Source organism: Nipponia nippon, unplaced genomic scaffold (assembly GCF_047370975.1).
Source record: "Nipponia nippon isolate SJK-2023a ecotype South Korea unplaced genomic scaffold, ASM4737097v1 scaffold_21, whole genome shotgun sequence".
Classification (NCBI taxonomy): domain Eukaryota; kingdom Metazoa; phylum Chordata; class Aves; order Pelecaniformes; family Threskiornithidae; genus Nipponia; species Nipponia nippon.
The window spans coordinates 5,103,268-5,122,146 of NW_028262338.1; the positions used below are offsets into that span (position 1 = coordinate 5,103,268).

An 18,879-nucleotide genomic window follows, 5' to 3' on the forward strand; every position below is an offset into this window, starting at 1 on the left:
GGTGCTGCTCCCCTAGAGCATCTCCCTTACCACCACCACCCCCCCCCCCCAACAGACACAGACACCTCCAGTTGTTTAGTCCCTTTATTGTCACCCCACAGGGCACAGCTACATCCTCTGAACAGGCTTAATCCCCAGGATGTCGAATCCTTTGGCCATGACAGTGGCAGTGGCTTCGCACAGCAGCAGCCTCCACATGTTCACCTTCACGATCTGGCCTGCAAAACACCGACTCAGGAGCTGGAGCAGCCGCTCAAACAGCTGACGCCGCCTTCCCCAGGGGAGCCCCAGCCGCCCACACCCTGGCCCCGGGGCTAGGCACACCGAGCACCCCCGTTCTCCCCAGCCAGCCCTCGTGTTTCTGGGTGCCTGGTTGCTCGCAGCTCTCTACTCAACCCTCCTGCTTCACAGGCAGATGGTGACACAGGCTGTGCTGGCCACCTTCAGTCCTCCCACATGGACACCATTCGTTCTGCAGCAGCAAGTACTGTGACAACGGCCTTCCCAGCACAGGGAAACACCCTGCAGCTTGCCTGTACCGCGGTATGTGACACAGGCACATGCAGCACCCCTCGGCCAACACTCACCACTCTGCCTGTCCTTTTCGACGCAGTAGCAGTTGTCGTAGAACTCGGTGAAGGTGGTGGCCAGCTCATAAAGGTAGTCACAGAGCGTGTGCAATAACAAGTCCTCCAGGATCTTCTGCAAGATCTCAGGGAACCTCAGGATGCACTTGCCCAGCTTCCACTCCTTCTCATGGTCAAGGATGAGCACCTCCTCCTTGGCTGCCTTCCGCAGCATCTGCTCATCAATATTGGCCAGGCGAGCAATAGCCCTGCAATGATCCAAACACAGTCTGCTTGTCAGGGTCCCCCTGCTCAACCTGCCCCAGGGCCAGCCGGCAGCTGCTCACATGTCTGGCCTGTCTCAGGGCCAGCACAGGCCACCTGCTGATCGCCTCACTTGCCCACTCCTGGGTTACCAGGCCAGAAGAGAGCCATCAGCCCTGGGAATGCACAGGGAGGTGCTGCCCTCGGAGTGATCCAACAGCATCAACAGCACCGATGCAATTAAGTTGCCCCTTTCTCCACACCTCCCTTTGCGACAAAGACGCAGAGAGCACCAGAGACCAACTCCAAGCGGCTCCCAGCACGCTCAACCTACCTGATCCGTGTGAAGGCATACAGCAAATATGCAGCTGTGTTTCCTCGGTCATCCAGCATCTTGTCAAAGGAGAATACGTAATCATTTAGTCTGTTGTGGGAGAGATCTGCATATTTAATACATCCAAAAGCGACTGACGTCTGGGCAGCTTTCAGCTCTTCTGCTGTGAGGACCTGTTGCAATTTCCAAAGAGGTAACAGTTATGAGGAGGAATGCTACGTTGGCATCACAAACTGCAGCACGCAGCCTTGGCCACTCAGCACGGCGCAAGAGGAAAGCCCAGGCTGCTGAGGGGATTTTACCCACGCGGTAGTCAGTGGAAGGCACACATCCACCTTTCCACCTCGGGGCACCAGACAACCCCACATCCACCCCTCAATTCTCACTATCAGATGGCTCTGCAGCCCTGCCCAGGCCAACGCTGCCTCCCTCTACTGCTGAAGGCCCATGGGACCTCTGTGCCCCATGAGGTACTATCTGCCACACAGGTTTGACGGTCATACTGTGCTCCTGCTTCTTACAAACTGCATGTACACATTAACAAAGACAGGGCCCTCCTACCCTGATAGAGCATTTCGGACAGTCCAAACACTGACAAAACCCCTCTCTGGAGGAACAGCGCCCTGTCAGCATGGCAAAGCACTGTGTGTCTGAGTCAGATGAGCCCTTGGGAGATACTTGAAGTAGTTCATTGCTGTGCTTCTTCATGTTCCTGTTTAAAAAGGGACCTTTCACTTTCACCCTACGCTGCACAGCACCAAGGAGCTGCACTTCCCAATTCCAGTGCCTCACACAGTGCTTGTGAGTTTGGTCCTTCTGCCCATCTTATGTCCCACACCGCCCAGTTCTCTCCAGGCCGTCAGGATCCAAGACAGACAGAAATCTCGCTAAGCAAAGGGCTTCCTGCAAACTCAGCCACAGCCTCCAAGGCAAAGGGTGAAGCCTGATGCCAAAGCCCCCTGTAGATCCCCAACCATCCATCACCAGAAGCTACTGCTAGCCCTGCAGGCCAAGGCTGCAACTTTTCATATTCTGCCACCACCTCCTGCATCCTGGGGGACTCACCGTTGTTGCCATCACACCAGTGAGACCTGACGGTACCTGCACGGCCAGCTACCCTGCCAGGCCCAGTCCTCAAAACCTCTGCAGTACCAGCCAGAGGCCAGCATCCTGCCTGCAGCTCACGTTTTCTCACTGCTGTGTACTCAGGGATGCTCTTCTTTACCCATGACAGCACCTTGCCCGAACTGCTATCACACTGATTGGATGCGCAACCCACAGCATCTCCTGGACGGTTTGGCAGTGCCCGTATTCTCAGCTCGCATCCAGAATGCAGAAGCCATAAATCCGTGAACAAATCTGGGAAGTTCTCAGGAAAGATAAGCAATTTGTCACAACTACCTTGTCCCGTTCCTTGTCTTTCAGCTTGTCCATGGCTCGTTTCAGCCCTTCTTCCAGCAGATCTATAAGACGCACTGTGTCACCTGAACGAGTTTTGAACTTCTTCCTGAAAACACAGAGCCAAAATGACCACCTACCTGCACAAGAGGCAAAATACTCCTACAAAACATGGGGATCTCGGAGAACACCCATGGGGTGACCAGGAAGGCTCCAACAGTCAGAACTGTCCCAGTTCCAGACATTAGGCAGGACACAATACCAGTGCCAGACCCAGCAAGTCACCTTTGATTTTATATATTGCTATAGCAGAACCACCCAGTCTGCAACGGCACAGGACCATCAGAGCACGCTGATTTAGCCACACCTTCACCGAGACACAAGCACAACTCTGGAGCACAAGGGCCTGACTTACAGGCCAGGTCATGGAGGTTCTTTTCCCAGCGTTCATTTCATCCACCATAAGGCAGGCAGACAATAATGGAAATCATGGCCTTTACCGTTGCAGTCTCCCAGTATTCACATCAGCTTCCACCAGCCATTCCCAGTGCCCCTCCCCACATGCCAGGCAGCAGAAGTCAGGCCCAAGAGGGAATCTGACCACAGCACCAGTAACTATGTGGCTCAAGGACCGTGACACACAATGAAATGACACAGGTATAAATAACAGCATGGATGTGGTGCTTTTTTTTTTTTTTGGCATGCCACACACATACATACTTGTCAACAAACAAGAGCAAGTCATCTGCATTCACTCAAACATCCTCTTCAGAGCACATACAGAGGACAAACTACATCCAAAGACTTACTTGTCTTCTCCCAGCACCACTCCAAATGCGGCATGGGTTACTCTGGTTACTTTGGGATCATACCAGCCGATCATCTGTCCAGCTGCAAACACTGTTTGTAAATGCACCGACTGCAAGGGACAAACACCAACAACCGGTTCTCAACCCACTCCTCTGGGTACAGTTTTCTTCCCAGCTTTATCTTCCTTCACAATGCTGCTTTCATAATGAGACTTAAAATGTTGCTAGCTCCACAGAAAACTTCCACTTTAGAAAGTTCAACCTTTCGAAGCATTTTCCTGGCTTACAGGAGCAGCAACCGGCAAACTGCCATCACTGCTCAGACACAGAGCTGACAACCTTGCATTTCCTCAGGTAAGGAGAGACCCGAGTATAAGCAGTACAAATCTCGTTCCAGCTCTATTGAGACTTAGGCTTCACCCACCTCCAATGGTAACTGGTCTCTCCCTAATCAATCGGTTCCAGGGGCTCTTCATGGAGACCACCAGCCACCAAACTAGATTCGCCATTACACTGATAAGGACGAGAGTGAATACACCTCACTAAAAACCCTGTAGCATTCTACCTTTGTTACTGTTACATCTGTCATTCAACACACTTTCTGATGATCTGTACCAGCAGTGACAGCAGAGGTTGGCATACTCACCTGGCCGCTATCGACAACATAAATAAGGATATCAGCCTTCTCTTCGCACAGCCTGTGTTTAAGAGCAGCTAAGTCAGACGTGTCATATGTGTAACCTCCGTCTGATTTCATGATTGTCAATGGGACAGGGAAACCTGGGACAAACACGATCTTCCGGCCGTCATCAACTTGGACAAATCCTGGAAAAGCAATGGAAGACATTCTGTGTCGTATTGACTGGGGAGGTTTGTGGGCCAGCACAGGCAGAAACACTTGCCTTCCCAGATGGTACCAGAAAGAAAAGGCCATGCACTCACATTATCAAATAATCCATGGCTCAAAATATGAAAAAACCTAAACGACAGCTGCCTCGCCAACCAAGTCACATTCTGTACTGCACTTCCAGAACTCACACTACACACGAGGAAGCGGATCTGCACAGATTTGGCCTTACCGTAAGAGACCTAACTGGATTTAAAAACTCCTGTCACTGGCACCCAGACCCACCTTTACAGCCACAAAACCAGCATCAAAGTAGGGCATTAAAGGCAACAGAAACTCTACGGAGATGCAACGAGGACTTAGCACAAAGTCTCTCAGAGATGAGGCTAGTCAGAACACTTCAGATGGTGAGATTCAACAACTGCCAAATCCAGACAGGAACCACATAAAACCAGAGCCTTGGTATGCTCCACTTACTTGGCTTCTCGCCTGTCTGAAAGTCAACATCATCCAAAAATGCCACTGTCTTCACAGAGATTTCTCAGACAAAGTTCCCATACAGGCACAACACTAAGACTTCTTGACTATTTACTAAGGATACAATAAAATCCAGTAGTACCTCATGCTATTGCCTACCAATATCACAGACAAACTGCTTTTGGTGTCAGCTTTCTGGAATGAAACATACAAGACTCAATTCTGCTACTGCTTCTCTGGGAGGAAACGCCACAGAAGATCCACTCGGGAAACGTGGCTGAGAAAAAGAGCAAGGGTGGGGAACATGCAACTTCAAAACATCAGTCCTAAGCCTCGCTCAGGAGGAGTGAGGTTACCTCGCTCATCCTGACAGCTGCAGAATTTCTGACTCTGAGACCAAAAGCCTCACCTTTATCTTCAAATTCTTTCACGATGTCTTTCATCATCTCATGGTAGAACGATTCCCCTCTCTCTATGAGTGTGATGTCCAAGCAGTTGTAGATTTTCTGGAATTCTTGAGCAGGGAAACAGAACAAAATACTTCCATTAAATGCACACAGTAGGAATTAGTGGCATATGTTTACCAATGGGGACAGCAACTCCCTAAAGGCATTTTCCATCTCTTGGTGAAGCCATCAGACTAGGACTCAGGAGACAAAAGATTTAGCTAAAAGCCTCCACAGACAGCCCAGTACTTTGGTTGTATCGGCTTTTTTCTTTAAGCTTCTCATAGCAGTGTGGCAGTGATTTTCAAAAGAAAACTAGACTCAGACATAAAGGTGAGGAAAGCCACACTGCTCTACTGCTGAGACATGTTTCCGAATCTGGCAGTCACCTTTCCGCGACACGTCACAGATCAGCTCCCACGCTTTAATGAAGTCTGGGGTTTTGCTCTGCAGCAGCACCACACATTGGTAGGCACGTTTCTTAAATTCCTCCTCTGTGTCAAACCTCCTCTTGGATTCCTACGGTAAAACACAGTACATGACAAAGCATCTCTTTCTCCCCTGAAACAAGCTAACGTTCGTCACAGGCTCTCCAAGCGTACTCATCTCAAAAGACAGAGAGGCAGCACACTTACTTACTTACAAAGACCTTTAATCACTCCCCATACAGACAACCAGATACTGCAATTCATTACACCCAGCAGCAGGTTATTGCAATAATCTATTAACAGTGATTCAATTCTTTTGTTTCTCCAAAACTGCGCTGCAATTTGTAAAGCTCCTCAATCTGCTTTTCAGATGTTGACATTAATATCACACTTATTTGCTACAAATAATACCTTGTAAAAAGCTTGGAGATCCCCAATGGGAGGAGAAACAGTTAAGTAATCCGGAAATTTGTCTTGGAGGTGAGCAATGAGCATTCCAAACTGGGTGCCCCAATCTCCTAAATGGTTTAACCTTGAAGCAATAAAAAAAAAAAAGAGCACAATAATAATGATTTCTCAAACATATGCTTTAAAATACACGGATTTTAAAATATGTATTTTAAAAGAAGAAACACACATAATATCAGCAATCAAAACCAGGCAAGCCCCCCCCAATTTCACTGCAATGAAGCTGCTGCCCATCTTGATTCCTAACCCTGCTACACTTGGCTCAGCTTAGTATCTTACTACACAAAAAGGATTATTTGTTATGTGCTTATAAAAAAAGACCAATACAGACCAAAGCATAGAGATAGGGATTGCATACATTTAGTCAAAGAAGCCCACCCCACCCAAAAGTCGACTCTCACCTCAAAACATCATAACCTGCAAATTCAAACAGTCGGCACATACTTTCTCCAATGATGGTAGACCGTAGGTGGCCAACATGCATCTCCTTTGCAATGTTAGGGGACGAAAAATCCACCACCACCTTAGACACAGTACCAAAGGAAAAAATTAACAAAAGGCAGCAGTCATTACCACACCCCATGTGTTTGATGTGGGGTTTGCTGGGGATGCGGGGGGGAACAGGGCTGGAACAAGGCTCGCCTCCGCTGACCCTCACACCCTCTCTGCTGCCAAGAGCACACAGGAACAGAGAAGGCCCAGCGGGGGACACCAGAGCAGGCTTCCAGCCTGGGGCTCTGCCGCACCCGCCCGGCAGAGGGTCAGGGATCGCTCCCAGACTGACACAACACGCTGTCCCCGGGGAGCCCTGTCCCTCACCCACCAGAGACCACACTGGGTCCACGCGGCCCACCCCACGGCCCCCAGTCCCTGTGTCACATCCCATTTACTCCGCTGTAACACCCAGCTGACACAACATCTGCTCAACAAATCACTTTGGGCGGAATTCCAAAGCTACCTGCAGTCCAGTGCGTTTCATTTATATGGGAGCAGGCTGCCTGTGTGCTTACTGCTGTACCTTTTTCCTTTTGCCGACAGCTGGTGGTTGAACTCCATTCATCAATAAACTGCTCAGCTGCTTCGATACAAAATCCTTTCTCAAGTGGACATTGATAAAACCTTTAGAGGAGAAAACCAGCAATGAGTGCTGGGGCTGCAGGAGCGCCTCAAACCACTTGTTGTTTCCTTCCCCCTTGGATTTGTGTTTCCTTGCATCAAGGACAAGAGCATATGAAGTTAGCTTGACAAAACAAAAAGTTTTTTTCAGCAACAGGACAACAAAGCTGCCACTAGAAGACAATTTCTGTTTCCGCATTACAAGAGCCTGTTTCATACCACTATAGCCTTTACTGTAGGAGTTAGATTCTGCAAGCTAGTCCACTGACAGAACTCCTTTTTGCACACTGTCACTCAAAGGTGAATTTATAAAAACATTTTTTAATGAGAAAATAAATAGTCTTGCCAGGTTTGCAGAAGGCAAGACCAAATCCTGCTTTGTCTCCTTTTTTTTAAATTAATATCCTAAAACATAGTTACACCTGGGATAACCCATGCTTGAGGAAATGCACCGTTTTACTTCTCCTGCTTCACAGAGCTAACGAACGAGCTTCTGCCCAAGCACTCGAAGGGCTGTGCCATGTGATTTTTGTGTTTATGCTGCAGCCCTCAGGAATCTGAGCCCTTGTATTCCTTCCTGGGTCACAGGGACAAAACAGATGCAGCAATTAATAACCTCCTTGCTACTCCAGCACCTCAGTGCCGAGAGGACAAGGTCTCCTCACCATGCAAGCAACAGCAAGAAGGGCATATCGATTTTTGCTGTGATTTCATGATTCTGGCCTGATACCCATCACCAACATTTGAAGGGGAAAAGCTGGTCCCTTAAAGATCAGTGGAAAAATTGCTAATTAAAGGGCTCGGGATTGCACTTGCTAATTCTGATAGAAAGGTAGATTTTCTGGTGCTGCAGAAGTCTGAGGGCTGCAAAGCTTAGCAAGACAGAAGAAGCTAATTCACCCCGTAACTGCAGCTTTAAATCACAGAACAGTCGAACTCAGCTCACCCTCCAGTATAAAATCACCCTATCAGCTTTAAAACGTACAAGGTGTGTAACATGACACTGTCTTACCAGGACCGGCAATTTCAACCTTCTCAATGCATTCGTTGGCAGGAATATTTTTTGATATCTTCTCAGCGATTTCTCTTGGGCTAACCTTCTGCTCCTTGGTTTTGAGCAGTATCTGAAACACAACAAGAAGATCAAGTAAAAGTCAATCCTCCAAAACAGAGTGAAACAGAACGCATAGGTACCGCAGCATTGAAAGATCCTCATGATCCTTTCGCTTCATAACGCAGACACACACACACACACAAAGAAAAACATCTCTAGCGAATTTCACAGATTAGATCAGCTCCTTCTACATGGCAGAAGTCTAATTAGACCCAACACGTTCACTCCCTTCTGCTAAGGGCAATTAAAGGATAGTCCCTGTGGCAGAAGAAAATCTTCCAGGCCATTTTTCAAAACCTGTTAAGTGGTTTGGCAAATTTGTATTTCTCTAAGCTAGTAAAAGACAAACTCTTTAAAAATCAACATAGCAGGCACAGTCCTTCACATTGCTTCACAATCCTGTTCATCGGTCTCACGGGTATCCTCAGCTCTGCCAGCGTTTGTACTTGAAGTTTTGAACTGTGCCTACAGTACGTGCTGAGTGTGGTTTCAGAGCAAGTCTGATGATTTATGATTAAAAGCAACCAAAGCAAACTGCCTTCAGTCCTACCTTAGCCTGAAACTTAATAAATGAATAAATAAAAAGCAACAACCCAAGCAACCAAAGATAACCCTAACACTGCCCAATTTTCTTCAAAGAGCATCAGAAAAACTACTGGTAAAGTAGTTTTCCCTCCAGACGTAAATGGTCCACTGCGAGGAACTCCAATAACACGATGCAAGTTCACATACAGTGATAGAATCAGAATAGTTTGGGTTGGAAGGGACCTTCAAAAATCAGCTAGTCTACAACTTCTCTGCCCGTTCCCAAAGCATCTTCTCACATAGCTTTTTGCAAATCTTAGAAAAACACCCTTTAGGGGGTTTCTGTGAGCTAGCCCAACCCGTCCCTTGCAAAACACTGCATTCACACTGTATAAAATCACCACAACTGTGTTTTTGAGCACACGATTTTCCATTCTTACTGTGACATGTTTGAAAATAATCTATCACCTCACTCCCACCAAGGCCACGAAGGGCACATACCTCTTTGTCGATTCAGAATTTACACTCACTGCTGCTTCTATTTGCTAACTGGCAGTCTGCTGCAAAACGTGACTTCTACTTAAGTTTCAGCTTCCTGTTTAACCGGTCATACAGCTGATCCCAACAGGGTCCTTACAAGGCTTAGAATGGGCAAGAAAAGAAAACCTCTGTAGCCTTTAATGCTACTCAAAGTGCAAACTACAGGAAAGATAAATGCAAAACCAGATTACAGGCATGTCATACCGGATTACAGGCATGTATCTGAATCATTCCAGAAACAGTCACCGTACTCCTATTACTCTAAGGAGCAAGCAGAGCTCCTGGCTCAAACCCCAGGCACTAATATGCTAACGAGCTCCCAGAAAAACAATATGCATTTGTGAGGGCCGTTTCCACATGGGCACATCGCAGGGAGAGGCTGCTGCCTGGCACGTACTCCTCAGGGCACGTCCTGCTCCTCTGGCAGTCGCGGTGACCGGTGCTCCAGCTCTGCGCACGGGACAGCCCGGGGGAGCAAGGCTCTGCGGGGAGACGTGCACCACAGTCAAGTCCCTAAAACTCAGGCTGACGGAAAGTACATAACCTGCTGCTCTCAGAGGGAAATGACTGCACTGCATCCCCTGGCTCTGCTGTGCTGATACGCTCTGAGTGTGCTGCCGGCGTGAGGGTTGCCAAGCTCAGGCCCAGCTTATACGACGCGCCTTTCCAAGGAACAAACTATAGCCAAGCCCAGTACTAGGAACTCACCAGTACAGCTGACAACCTGGAACTTGAAACCCTGGCTTGAAGGGGACTGTTCAGACACTGAGTTATGCGAACAACGTCAACACGGAGAAGCCAGGACTGCTCGAGAATCCCAACCACGACTTAATTGGGGTAAAGCAGCGGTCAAAAAAATGGCAAAGCTCTGAAAGCCCGTGTCAGTGCAGTCACCCAGGGTGCTCCTCTGGCTGGAGCCCAGTCACAACACGCTAACGAGACCAAGGGAAGATGACACCTATCTGTCAGGGCTGTTTCCGCCTTGGCACTTCAGACCACGAGCCTGCTGCCTGGCACGTATCGATGCCGCCCGGGAGTCAAACTCATTGTGGCAGGACAACGGACATAGCGGCTGCAGATGACAACCTGGGAGAGGACAATTCTGTGCGCATCGGTTCAAATTCGATGTCAAGATTACCAGTTTAATAGATTAATAAAGGTGAATTGACAACAGAACATTAAAAAAAAAAAGTTGCTTCTGTTGACATTGCAAAATAAAAGATTTGTAATTACGAAGAGTCTATCTGTTTACTCAAAGGCACCAATGCATTGAAAGTTTGGGCACTTCAGCACCTAAGCTAGAATGCGCTACCTTCTTTCTGCCCCACCTCCTGGTTTTACTTCAGCACAGTCCCAGCCCACTGAGCAACTCCTGGAGTGTCCCTTATTCTGTCTGGGTCATCTTTGGCCAAACGTCTTCCAGAAAGCAGCAATGCCATAATTTTCAAAGTAACTGTTGATACTAGCCAGGTTACAAAAACCCCACTCCTTCCTTTGCACACACTTAACAGGTGTTCTGTAAATTGGAAATATTCTTACAGTTGCCTGAAAACCTCCAAGATCAGAACATCGTAACAAAAAAAACATGCTTCCTACCATTTGCTCAGTTAAAAGAAAATAGAGATGCCACCAACCATAGATGTGGGGATGCACACAGAGCCTCCCCTCAGCAAATGCTTGGATAACACCAGCCAGTTCAATAGGAACATCCGCACAAAAAGTGTGCGGAATAGTACACTCAGATCCGTCTGAAAGAGGATTTGTCACAACACTGAAAATGCTTAAAGGAACACAACAACAATCAGCCAAATTCAGCTGTAACCAGGGAATTAACAGGAGACTTCTGAAACAAAGGAGCCAGCCAGGGCAGCAGGAGGGACGGTGCCTGAGCAGCAGCCTGCACCTGGCTGGGCGCGGCGAGAAGGTGCTTCAGGCGCGCCACCGCCTCTGCGCATGCCCGACGACGACCCGCGCCAGCCGGTGCCGCGAGCGGCCCGCGCGGCGCTGGTGGAGGGCAGCGCAGGCTGCGGCATGCAGGGACCCGCGCGCGCTGGGGCGCACAGGGGAGCGCCTGGGCCCCTTCCCGCTGCTGTGTGCGTCAGCGGGCGGGCGGGAGCTGCAGTGGCCGCAGCAACGGGAGGTGTGCGCAACGAGGGGAACCCGCGCGCCCCGAGATGGGGTGCGTGTTTGTAGCCCACCCGCCCTGTGAGAGAGGGGGTGTAGACATAACTCTGTGCAAACATGTGTGGGGCCATCATCCTTTCCTCGTGCTACAGAAGAGCATTTAGAGATTTGTAGGTGTTTATCAACATATTGTAACTGTCCAGAGTTGTGATTTATTGTTTTGCTGATATTAGTTCCAAACATACAGCTCACAACTTGGTAGTTAATTGCACATCATTAGTAAATCAATGCACACTTAAATCCTGATTTGATTTAGATCCCACGAACTGAGCAGTTTTTCTGTGTGACACACACGTAACTCGCATACCAGTCATCTAAACAGAATTTTAAAGGTCTACTCTGTGAAGGCCAATGCTTCCCCTAAAATGCCATTAGATACTCACCGAATTCTCAGCACAGAGGCCTGCAACAAGCCTGCAACAGGTCCAATATTGCAACTCCCACTGTGCTGTCTGTCACTTAGCTTCCGACAGACAACATTCCCATTTTTTCCTCTCTTTGTAAGATCGTTCAGATTTACCTGTGTTATGCCCATGGCGCTGTTACACTGGTAATCCCCAAATTTGGGCTGCTGACTTGGCGTCACTACTAGCGGTGGGTTTTCTAAATCTGGGTAGGCAGCCTGAATAGCAGCTCCAAAGATCTCCTGAAGACAGCTGTTGATATTAATCATGCTTTTTGCTGTTTTACTTCTTTCCTCTTGAAGGCTCTGAAAAAACAAAATCCAGAAGGCTAAATTCACAGCACCCGAGGAGCCTTTCCAACCCACTTTTTTCCTTGGCTGCCTGGCAAAGCATGGCTGACAGATTTGGCTGACACCTTTAGGCAGAGGAGCGACATATACAATATAAAAATCATGTGATTCAAGAGCTGCTACTCCCTTTGAACCTCCCAGCACAAACACTTCCCCTGACTGCAGGGCTGCATCGCTTCTCACACCTTTGTCGGTGATCCTGCTAGAGACCTGGGCTGGGCTGCCTGTTACAGGACTAGCCAAGACTTGACGGTGTGGGCTTATTAACCTACTGCCATTTTTCATAAAGTAGGTTTCTGTTTAAGGAACTAAGAAATATCTGATGTGCGACCAACAATTAAGGCATCACAATGCAGAGTGAGCATACTGTCACACATCACTAGCTCTAACAAACCAACATAATTTAGTTAGCTTGTCTTAATGAGAACAAAACCACATGCTGCAGCATTAATTCTTTATTCCCTTACCTTTCGAAGGAAATTTAACCGATACTTAAGTTTTGCGTTTTCGTCTCGCAACCCTTCCAAACTCGGGGAGACTCCCAAGCATCCAAAGTTCTTCAGACGCTCAATTTCTGCAGTTAACAACTTGATCTCGTTTTCCTGAAAAGCAAATTAAATTATCAGACAGTAATTCTTGGAGTAGAGGGACAGAAGGTGAGGAGCTGCAATATCTCAGATACAGTTCTAGTTTTGCCTCATAAAGGTAACAGCAATGCCACGTAAGTTGAATAGTTCCAAACAATTAATGCTTAAAGGTGGTTTCTATTTCTGTCAAAAACAGGGATTCTGAAACATTCTTTAAAAAAGTCAGTGAAATAATAATCTCACTCATATCAAGACAGAAGTGTGAGAAAGACAACAGGTCATGCTAATAAAACATATTCCCCAAATAAGCACTTTCTCCAGCTTTTTTAATCTAATAAAGATGTCAAATGTTTTGACTCAAAATTCCCTAAAGCCTCCTTCAGCCAGTTTCGCCATCTCACAGGCCACAGTTTCTCTCCCAGAGGATGAAACCACGGTCACTCACACAACCCCAGCAAGCTCAAACGCCAGCCGGAGACAGGAACGCCAGGGAGCACAGCGTGCTGCTTGACAGGGGAATTCACAGGGCCATTTCTGCAGCGCGCACTCACTTGCCTCGCCACACCACCTTTCCTTCCCCACCTCCAGCGTGGCTTCTCCCTTAAAACTGCCATAAGGCACTCAGGAACAATCAGGAATTCCAGGTGGACCTCTATGCTTCAAATAAACAAACTTCCCCGTGCCCCTCCAGACTTCACAGCCCGGGACACAGGCAAATACTTCAACGGCAGTCTTAGCCCCATGGCTGAAGCTGCTGCAAGGAGCAGTAGTTTTCCTCACCCCATCGCCTAAAGAAACCAAATACCTGAAATTTCATCTCTGTTCTCCATCTCTTGTCCTCCCCCATAACAGGCTTTGTGCCCATCAGCCACAAACCTGGCTGACAAACAGAAGTCTGGAGGCTACTAAAAATTTAAGCCGCTCACTGGAGGCAGAGGCAGGTAGAAGAGGCAGCGAGCACTCCCCACCCCGGCTCGCCAGCCCCTCACCTGGCTCGTTCAGGCTCTCCTCTACCACAACTCCCACAGCAGGAGGCAGCTCAGGCTACTACTGTAGTCAAATAGGCCACCAAACCTTATCAAAAAGGGCTCATTTACTTTGTTGCTCTTGAAACAACCAGAATATTTAATTAAGGAAAAGAATTGGGCCAAATCTTCTGGTCTTACGCGTCCACCTGAACAACAGCTCCCAAAAATGCCACTATAACTAACTGCAGATGCTCAGAAAAACCTAAGCTGAGCCAAAATAATCTCAAGATTGGGCTGTTTGTGGAGCAAGCTCAAAATGAGTACTTTTGAGATCATTCTTCATTTGCGCTTCAGCTTCCAGCACACTTTACAGCCTCAAGGTCTCCTCCGCTACAGGAGAACAGGATGCTTCCTGCAGGTTCAGATGTGAAGGAACAGCGCTTTGAGAAAAGAAAAAAGCTTTATCAAAACCTCTGGTTTGGCATTTAGCCAACTAAAATCACTGAACAGCACAGCTGTATCTCAAAAATAACTCACTTCAAACAGTCCATCGCAGCTTTTCCTTCTGCAGCCTCTTCTTTTTTTAACCCAAGGCAGACCCCCCAAAACCCAGACTGTTTTTCTCTCACATACACATACATACCTTCCCCCATAAAACCAACAGAAAATATATTTGTTTTCAACTTTTCTTACTGGCCTGACCTGGTAGCATTTCATGTAACTTACAGATCCATTTGAAAAATTTTCAGACTGAACTTCAAGTTTAAAGTAGCACAAGAGAGATTTCATTGCATTGTTTTACCATTGTTTCACTGGAAGTTTAAGTAAGTATTATTGCTACAAACTGACTTAAAGGAACATCGGAGCAGCAACATGCATAACCTCCCCCCCCCTCCAAATGTGCTTTAAGAAAAGCACAAAGATACGTTCTACTCTTAATGTCACATTATCTGTAAACTCTGTGTCCGCCCAGTGTCATCTTCTCTCCAGCAAAGCCACCAGCGTCAGGACAGGTTAGCAGTCAGACCCTCAGGAGAGTTTTGCATTGAGGACAAACATTGCCCGGATCCAGAAATTTGCATTCTGCTTTTGAAATTAAAATCACTACATATCCAAGCCAACAAGCAGCTCACATTTATTCCTCCTGCATTAAAAAATTCCCCCAAAGCTACAGCCACTGAGATATTTCAGTACCATTAGCAAACTTTTCAGAACAGAAATTCGATTTGGATTTTCCTCCATAATCACAGATGCCTCTGGCTACCCCAGTTAAGACTCGCAGGAGGCGACATGACCAGTATCTTACTGGAGCTTTTTTCCATATTGTTGGACTACAAGAGAGGATGAGGAAAGAGGTTTATCCATGTGCATGGCCAGAACCCAGAACAAGGGTTCTCAGGAATCACCGACCCCTGGGGCAGACATCTGGCCCAAACAGCTTTTCCCACACAAGTACAGGGTGACAACTAGTATCCTAACCGCTTGGATTTGGCCACGAGGTAAAAAAACCTCTTAAAACAATGCCACAGTTCAGGAAGTCCCATCTACTTCTTTCCCATGACTGCACCAAAACAGCAAATGCACAGCACAGAGACCTGCAGACAGGAGGCGTTCCGGCTGGCCCCATTTCAGATCTGGCCAAGCCCAACGTGTCAGCCCAGACCGGCACATTCTCCTATCATGTCTCGTGCTCCTCCTCTGCAGAAAGTTTCAGCAGCAGTCTTTATGTTACTTGAGCGTGAACTGAGAGCAAAAGGTTTCACCACGGTGGTCTAGCTGCCTATCCCAATGTTGCTGCTGCCATTTAAGTCTCCCTTTTTGTGCTCAGCAACAGCTAATATGAAATGAACTTCTCATTGAAAACCACCCAGCAGAAAAGCCTGAACTCAGGAATGATTACTTAGTTCCAGAAACAATGGGGTTAAGACCACAACGGCTGGGCTGAATACAGCCAACAGCTCCAAACCTGGCAACAAGGGCACCCTGGTTCCCGGGCCAGTCAGGAGGGGAACGCTGCTCACGACCCTCCTCCCGCTGGTGACCAGCAGCAGGACACGAGGAAATGGGATGCAGCCGCATCAGGGGAAGTTCAGAGCGGACATTAGGAAAAGGTTCTTCACGGAGAGGGTGGTCAACCCCTGGAACAGGCTCCCCAGGGAAGCAGTCACAGCACCAAGCCCGTCAGAGTTCCAGGAGCGTCTCGACAACGCTCTGGTCATCTGGATTAGTTTTAGGTAGTCCTGCGAGGAGCAGGGAGTTGAACTCGATGATCCTTATGGGTCCCTTCCAACTTGAGATATTCTGTGATTCTGTGACCCCCACACCCATAACCATGTTGCTGAGCTCGCCTGGAAAAAGGTCTTTAGACATTCACGTGTTACAAACGCCCCTTATCACAGGATAATAAACCTAATTCTCTAGCAAATCACCTACGAATGCATTAAAGGCATATTATAAATTCTACATTCTTTCTGAAAAACAAACTACTACATTAAACTACAGATACCCCTTGTAACTCCTCTCTCACAGTACCTACCATCCGAGTGAGGAAGGGGGACAACACCAATACACCTCTGACCTACAAAACGTGTAACTGAGAAAAGGAAGGAAAACGCTGCTGTTCGGGACATAAAGTTTCACCCCCTGGATTATTCTACCTGCACAGCCCTGGACATATCACACCTTGTCAGTACAGGGTCATACCTGATGACCACCTCATGAGAAGCTGCGGGAATTACATGAGGCCATGCTGACATCTCCAAGGGCTCTGTGGTCAGCTGAGTACTAGAAATCTTCCCCTCACCTGTGAATACAAAAAAACTATAGCTTTTTCAATAGGACCAAAATCATCCTTACATTTGCCCTTAGCACATAAAAACGTCTTCCAGAGACCCCACTGAATTAACATGAAACTTCCACGACCTTCTGTCTCTGGGCTTTAATGGGATACAGCTTTTCTCCATCACATTTAAAAAAACAGAGAGAAAACGGCCTGAGAGAGCATGGCAAACCACGCCTCCTGCACGGTTTTACCTCTGCTACTACTCCGCCAAGCCTTTGCTGAGCCGGCTCAGTGCGATAACTCGGCACACGCTCTTTGCTGGGTTATTTTCCCAAAGAGCTAATGATTCCTGCCAGCCGGCTCACAGAGGTCTCCAGGGCAGGCTGCCGCTGGCACCAGGGAGCACGTGGCTGGGAGTGAGGCGATGGGTAGGTTCAGTCTCAGTAATTCCACGTGCCCTCCTTCAGCCTCCTGGAGTCAGAGCTGAACACTGTCCCTCTTGCTTTGCCCCAGAGCGACTGGAATTTGTTTACAGACTACAGACCAGAGAGCAGTGACGGCAAAGGGAGAACTACCTTGCCAGAACACCCAAGATGCCCTTCCTCTTCTAGCAGCTACAAAGGAGAAACGCAAAAACAAAGGCAAAAAGGAGCTGCAGAGATTCAAGAGTCGGATTTATTGTCTTGGTATTTTATGCCAGTGCTTATTTTATGTTTGAATTGCGAGTAGAAAGCATACTGAGAAGTTGCTTAAGAACATGTGTGCGCTAGGCAAACACACGCAAGCCAAATGTCCAGAATCTCTCAGTTATGCGCTCTTGGGGCAATACAGGACAAGTCAACCCCTAGGATTCTAACTTTTCCTGAAGCTGCCTCTGTGCTCTACTGTCCCTATCAGCCACTGGTGATGACAAACCTCACAGCTGGATTATCCTTTTTAGTCACTGAAAAGGGACGGGGTTGTCACCATCTTTTCCCAACCCTAAGCACCTTATGGCTAGAACAATCCCGATCGAGAAAGCCAGGCCGGCCATGGGCCCGCCTGCCCTCCAGCAGGTCCCTGGAAGCGCTCGCCGGGCCCCTCCCGAGGCGGGACGCCCTCCTGCCCGCCGGGCGATGCTCGCAGGGCAACCGGAGCGAGCAGCCAGCCGAAGGAGCAGCGCACAGAGCGAGGGCCGCACCGCACAGCCCCCGTTCGGCACCTTCCCGCTGCTTTTCTTTGTGGTAGCTTTTTGCAGAACCTCACCTTGAGCCCTCACCCTCGCCGAAAGGGCCCCGAGCAGAACCGCAGCCCGGCCTCAGAGCGCAGGAACGAGCGGGCTTTCGCTCTTCGTCTCAGGAGAGAGGGAAAGGGCCGGGGAGGGGGCTCAGCCCCCGCCTCCCCCGCGCCCCGGCCTCAGGGCGCGCCCCTCGCTGCGGCCCGAGACCCGCCCCGGCCGCCGGGTGCTGCTGGGGTGCCCAGGCACAGCCGCCAGCTCGGCCCCGCGGGCCTTCAGCGCCCTCCCCGGCGGCGGCCGCCGGGACCTGTCCGCGGGCGGGGCGGCCGGCACGGAGCCGGTGCCGGTCCCACCCGGGGGAGTCACCGGGGCGGTGCCCGGCCCCAGGGCGGTCCCGGCCGCGCCGCGCCAGCCCGCTGCCCGCTGCCCGCCCCGGCCCGCACCTGCCGCGCCAGCCGAGCCGCGTACTGCGCCACGCGCGCCTCCATCCTCCACCGGCCGGAAGCGGAAATGGGGCGAGCGGAAGCGGAAAGCGCGGGGAGGGGCGGAGCGGCTAGGGCGCGGCGGCGGCGCCGGCGCCCCCGCGCGGCGGGGAGGCCCGGGAGGCCGCCCGGCGGCTCGGCCAGTGGTCCGGCGGCTGCCGCTCGCCCTGCGCGAGTTACGTCTGCAGCACCTTTAGCAAAACCTACCCTCAGAACAAACGGGAGAATCCAGAGGATATCCACCAGCTGCCTCTCAAAACGCCTGCGCTGCGGGATTTGCAGAGCAAGGCCCAGCACAAGCTGTGCACTTCCAGCTAGTGACGGACAACCCCACGGCGCGGGCACCAGGTGAGGGGAAGATTCACGCACGACAAAAAGTGAGAAGGCAGGTTTGTCCAGAAAGGTCACTTTATTGGAAAAACCTAAAATGGACTCAAAACCTGCAGCCCTCCTCCCACAGCAGTGGTGTCAATGGGCTCCCCAGGTCACCTTAACAGACCCGTTACAGACAGGAGCCGCGGTACAAACGTTAAAAGTGCAAGTATTCTGAACTTCACACCCACTTTTATGACCT

General features: G+C 49.3%; 2 protein-coding genes across 11 annotated transcripts in view; one reads left to right on the forward strand and one right to left on the reverse strand.

The window, feature by feature from the left end:
- Positions 1–239, forward strand: part of LOC104016585 (rho GTPase-activating protein 7-like) — a 52,085-nt gene extending 51,846 nt beyond the window's left edge. For all 4 annotated transcript variants that reach the window (XM_087759979.1, XM_087759977.1, XM_087759980.1 and 1 more), the window contains exon 13: positions 102–239. The gene's annotated coding sequence lies outside the window, so the exon portion shown is untranslated. The remainder of the gene's footprint in view (positions 1–101) is intronic.
- Positions 71–18,332, reverse strand: RARS1 (arginyl-tRNA synthetase 1). 7 transcript variants are annotated; one of them, XM_087759984.1, is made up of 17 exons: positions 18,267–18,330; positions 16,529–16,628; positions 14,150–14,265; positions 12,738–12,872; positions 12,037–12,225; positions 8,166–8,277; positions 7,056–7,156; positions 6,439–6,560; positions 5,981–6,101; positions 5,531–5,660; positions 5,105–5,209; positions 4,018–4,196; positions 3,372–3,481; positions 2,566–2,671; positions 1,165–1,337; positions 588–835; positions 71–218 (listed from the first exon to the last, which is right to left on the reverse strand). In XM_087759984.1, exons 3-17 carry the CDS (start codon positions 14,159–14,161, stop codon positions 109–111), a joined length of 1,953 nt encoding a protein of 650 aa, XP_087616110.1. In that variant the 5' UTR covers positions 14,162–14,265; positions 16,529–16,628; positions 18,267–18,330; the 3' UTR covers positions 71–108. The 7 variants fall into 7 exon arrangements, with proteins under 7 accessions (XP_087616110.1, XP_087616109.1, XP_087616111.1 ...); XM_087759983.1 differs by lacking the exon at positions 18,267–18,330 and adding an exon at positions 17,848–18,260 and having other exon boundaries at positions 16,529–16,623; XM_087759985.1 differs by lacking the exon at positions 14,150–14,265.
- Positions 18,333–18,879: the final 547 nt, after the last annotated feature.

What these genes read in the sequence shown, in the direction of transcription:
- RARS1 (XM_087759982.1), bottom strand. Translation starts at nt 18,311, where the DNA reads ATGGAGGCGCGCGTGGCGCAGTACGCGGCTCGGCTGGCGCGGCAG. An exon ending in GCAGGTTATGATGTTTTGAG is followed by an intron (nt 6,102 to 6,438) that starts GTGAGAGTCGAC and finishes TATTGCTTCAAG; the next exon opens with GTTAAACCATTTAGGAGATT. An exon ending in GTGGTGCTGGGAGAAGACAA is followed by an intron (nt 2,672 to 3,371) that starts GTAAGTCTTTGG and finishes CTGTGTTTTCAG; the next exon opens with GAAGAAGTTCAAAACTCGTT.